A 5167-nucleotide genomic window follows, 5' to 3' on the forward strand; every position below is an offset into this window, starting at 1 on the left:
TCGACGATTCCTCGAAGACAAGATATTGTTCGTGGACGAGAATGAGAGGATACTCGATCGATGAATCGCGACACCTCGTAGACGCAATAAGGTTTCCTGCTAAGACTTCTTCTTCTTCTCTGTCTGATCGATTCGCGGAACAGCAGATTTTTTTCCACGGACGAACGACGCGAACGACCGACAAGTTCGCGTCCTCCTAAAGGATGAACGACTGCACAATGAATCACTCGGTTAATGGGTATTCGCGCATGCGTCCGTTGCACTGTGTTGCTGGTAAGTAATAGTCCGCAAGCAGAATCTAGGCTAGTCAGCTGCACCTGGGATGCAAGTAACTATTCCGACTTTCTGTCAGTCGCACTTTAAGCCTTGCATCAGCTACAGGCCACGCGTCGCCGTCGTCTCTATCTCTCTCGTTTAACGCTCCGCGCGAATTTCTTACGTCTCTCTGTTTATCGTGCGTTTATCGATTTCGCGAGAGTGAACACTTGAATAGTATCAGTTATTCTCGAAGGTCAGGAACGACGTGAGTCGGTGAATTTAGATAAGTGACAAGGTTCGCGGACGAGATTATCTCTCGGCAAGTGACAAGGTTCGAGGCTAGATTATTTCACGGGCTATATATATACATGTATAAAAAGCGTTTACAATAAAACAAAACCAGTATGATTGTTCGCGGATCCATATGGTAACCAAACTTTCTTAATTGACAAGAAGCGACGCGAATATAAAATAAAAAAGAAACGAAGGAAAAAGTAGAGGAAGAGGAGAGAACCTAACCTAACAGTCCAAGTGTTGGCCACGATTGAAAGATTTCGGAACGAAGCGTCGCGGTGGTATGTATGTTTTTGTACATACGATTGCACGTCGATACAGTCGGAAAGTGTCAATATTGATACCCGTGCGAATGCGCACTGAGCATCTCGCTCGTTGCAATGTGCGCGCGCATTAAAGTATCCCCCCGTGATGGCTTAGTACCAGTCCACACCCCCGAGGGAAACGATGGGATTATCGATCGAGTTGCTATTCAAGCTAAGAACTTTTCGCCAGCTGACAGCGTGTATCGTGGGGGCGCAGTTTCGGGGAAGGAAGACACGCGTTTCGATCTGTTCAGAATGAAACGAGTGTGAACTGTGATACTCGGGAACGTGTTTTCTGTGATTCCTAATATACGGATAATTTCGCCGTTCATCTTCCAACGTTTTCTTCCTCGATCTGTGAGTAGACGAAAATCACGACGGTATTGTATACCAGTGTTTTCGTTCCGTATCGTCGAGCGTATGTAGCTCTCTGCATGTATCGGTAGTTTTCAACGTGAACTTTGTCAGTTAAGAGTCGCTAGTGTGTCCTCTTGACCGGCCAGGCGGATAAACATTGACACGAAAAATATCGCGAGCGTAAACAGCGGATGTGAAGCTCGTGCAGGTGCACGCTTCTTTGCACGGATTCTTTGTTTTACGCAAGGTGTTACACGCCCGTTGATTATGCACCCCGACTAAAGTTATGCTACAGATTCGTCCGCAATACCGAGTTTCGCACGTTAGTAACCGATGTGGAGGTAATCCTAGTTAGATCTCGGTGAACAATTCGAGAAAATTGGTCTGTTTGTTACAGCGAGGTAAAATATGCGAAACAAATTTTAGAGTCTGACGATCCTTACGCTTAACCGCGTTCGCGAAAAATTAACTTTGAAAAAGTCGGATGACGCAGAATGCGATCTAATTGAATTAAACATAATTTCAACTGATAATTATCATTCATGTTTATCTTTTATATTTCTCACGAAGAAATCAAATTGCACTTTATACCTGTGCTCCACATCGCGAAATCACCGATACTACTGAAATTGTTCACGATTAAATCTCTCAGGTTGCCATGCAACGCTTCATAGATAGCAGCGAAAGTTCTGATACGAAACCAGTTCATGACCGGATAGAGAAACAAAATAGCAACATAATGCTCGCTTTCACACGATGAAAATGTCGAAGTGTGTTACGGCCAGTTCAGTCGATGCGGTTTTTTGACTGATTCGATATGTTTGTCGAATCGAAAGCAACCAAATGCTACGTTCACACGGTTCTGTATTTTCGCCGCACGTTCACCTCCCAAACGTAAGAATTAATGAATTCGGTAGAGTGTGTAATAGCTTATTCACACTACGACGAATCGTTCATTCGCCAAACCAATTGTTCGCCTTATTAAGCACATTTCACATTTGTGTACACGGTAAAATCACCGATTCGGTTTCGTCGATACGGCCGTCATGTTTTTCTTTATCGTATTTATAGAAGTGTCATAGAGCAAATTGCGTACGAACCGTGGGAAATGGCGAAAATACAAATTTTTTAACTAAACAATTAAAAACGCAACCATGTGAATGCTGCTTTTCGGTAAAAATGCAGAATCGGTCGATAAACCATATTTCTGACCTGCCTATTATCGGTAAGCGATGCAATTTCACATGGACAGCGACAATTCGCGAATCTCACGTGGACAATGTTCGTCTCGGCGAATATTGACTGTTGCTCGCGGGATTCGGTGTTGAACACGTGAAAGTTTATCACGTCTGTATGTTGAATAACAACTATTATCCGGTATGCGGTCGTACGTTCTCATGCAGGAAGTGATATGCATTCCAATACATCCGTTGAACGGCATATTGGCTGAGAGTGGTTTCCCTTCGGCTCTCTCTCTCTCTCTCTTTTTCTCTCTTTCTCCTTCGTCGACACACGTGTAGAGACTGGCGCGCACTCTGCGATGCGGCAATTCATTCGATGCATATCACATTGTTTACAAACCACAAAGAACTACTATCTATGCTAAATCGTGCGTGGCACGTTGCTAATTAAAGCCTGCCTTGCGGACCGCGTTAAAGAATCCTTTTTTCCTGTGCTCGCGTGCACCATGTCGTCTCGTCTGCGTTCTTCCGCGCCATTTTTTTTCCCCCCTCGTCTTCTTTGGTATTCAAAATGTTTCTCACCGTGATTCATATAATTCCGCGACCAACACTTTGGTTAGGTTAACGTGAGCTTTTTCAAATTTTTTTTTCCCTATTTCAACTACTGGTGTGAGGTAAATTATAATGGGGCTTGGCACAGTTGGTGGAAGCGATACAGCGGGGCCGTAAAATTAGTCGAGCGTTAGAGTGCAGGTAATTGGAGTGTCGAAACAGCAATTCGAGGGAGATAAGGAGATCGAGCATCGATCAGGGCTGTTCGAAATTGGTATAGTTGAAGGAAGAAATGGGATGTCGTGAAATTTGTCAGGCGTCGAAGTTTACATGTTTAAGCATACAGACAAGTGAATTGACAGAAATTTGAGAAGATAAGGACACGAAATCTCAGTCAAGGATGCATACAGTATGCTTTATCTTTGATTTAGTTCTAATTGAGAAACGAAAAGTGTCGCATTCGATACTGAATACTGCATCAATTGGTCCTGTTTAATGCTTTAATTTGCGACCTCACTATATCACTTCCAGCAACTATAATTTAAATACTAGAACACTGCCTCGTAAATGAGTTCTATTGATGGACAAAGAGAGAGGCCAGGGGAACCTCTAGGATCAAGTGAGGAAATTCCTACTTACTATCCTTATCATCCAGCAAACCCTCTCACTCGCATTAGTATAAAATGAAATTTTTAAAAATTCATGTAGCTCACAAGGGAACCCAACACACATCGAAAAAGGGTGACGAGGGTAAATTTAAAAAAATATATATTTTTCGAAAATTCTTTACCACCACAATGTAGGATATTAAAAAAAAACATGATTCTGAATTCAACCTCTTTCCAATGCCTTGTACGATTTTGTAAATATTCACGATAATACGAAAACTCACAATTTCTTTAAGAGGAACTGTTTTCACCCCTAAAACCATTTCACTGCCGAAACGAAAAATGTTGCAAACTAAATTCCTGCAAAGTTTCAAATTTTTTAAAACTTCCCTTGTCAGTTCAACACAGAACTTCATCTCGTCTCACCCTTAGGTCTGTTTCATTACCGAAATAAGAAACAGTTTCGTCATTAACCCCTTGCCGTATAATAACAAGTCAGACTCGTGGCGCAGATTTTGGTCAAAATCCGGCAAAAACAATTACATCAGTAACAAAAATTCATTTCAATTCCAATTTTCGGTTTAATTTGTAAAACTGAAGATTGCCGAATTTAATTAACCTTAAAACATCAGCTTCTCTTACTTAATACTAAAACCGTAAATGGCCGACGCTTAGATGCACAGTCAAGAAAAGAAATCATACACCAAGGGGTTAACATCCTCCGAGCTGAATTTCTACAAAATTTCGAACTTCTCTAAATTCCCTTTTAACGCAATCCTCGTCTCTGAACATGCAAAGGGCTCGGCTGACGATGCATCCCAACATCGACGCGCAGGACGGAAGAAGGCTGCGCAGCGTACGCCGAAGATTGTTTCAAGACGACGACGACGACGATAACGAGACGGAGTCCGGTCGAAATTCCGGCGTCGAGGACAATCTAGCGAATTGCTTCTTCGAGGAGGCGCGAAAAAATCGCGAGAACGTGTGTAAATTACTCGATTGTTCGCGATCGCGCGTTATCACAGCGGGATGTTATTTTCTTTACGTTCTGTTTAAGCACAGGCCAAGGAGAGGTGGAACTTCGACTTCGAGAAGGAAGAACCGCTACCTGGTCGTTACGTATGGGTGAAGCTAGACCAACACGGAAACGAGATTTGTAACGCGTTGGAGACGAGCAATCGAGTAGAAAATCTGCAAACGATGCAGGAAGAGGACACGCAGGACGACGACGTGACTATGCAGGAGCACACGGACGACAAGGACGACGACAAAATGACCGACAGCACGTGAAAATAATCGCGAGAGAATTTTACCTTCGAACCGTTTTTTTTTTTTATTAAGAAATAAATTGGCCCCAGAATCGACGCGTCAAAGTCGGATAGAAATTGGGAAATTGGTCGATCGAGAGACAAAGTTGATTCGACTTCTAGTCAGAAGGAACACGCTATTAGTGCTCGAGGAGTTTAACAGACCAAAGCTAGATTCTTTCTTCTTAATTTTTTCTTAATTTAAATTACGAAAAACTTTTTACTCGCAACGACAACTCGAGAGGATCGATTGTCGTTTCGTCGTGATATTTTTGTTATTGTATTATTTACCTTGACTTTCGACA

At 42.5% G+C, this 5167-nt stretch overlaps 1 protein-coding gene across 1 annotated transcript; it reads left to right on the forward strand.

The window, feature by feature from the left end:
* Positions 1-203: 203 nt before the first annotated feature.
* LOC108570958 lies at positions 204-4845 on the forward strand. The gene is made up of 4 exons (XM_017932895.1): positions 204-273; positions 785-833; positions 4354-4537; positions 4618-4845. The coding sequence occupies exons 1-4, from the start codon at positions 204-206 to the stop codon at positions 4843-4845; spliced, it is 531 nt and encodes a 176-aa protein (XP_017788384.1).
* Positions 4846-5167: the final 322 nt, after the last annotated feature.

Source organism: Habropoda laboriosa, unplaced genomic scaffold, assembly GCF_001263275.1.
Source record: "Habropoda laboriosa isolate 0110345459 unplaced genomic scaffold, ASM126327v1 scaffold88, whole genome shotgun sequence".
NCBI classification, from domain to species: domain Eukaryota; kingdom Metazoa; phylum Arthropoda; class Insecta; order Hymenoptera; family Apidae; genus Habropoda; species Habropoda laboriosa.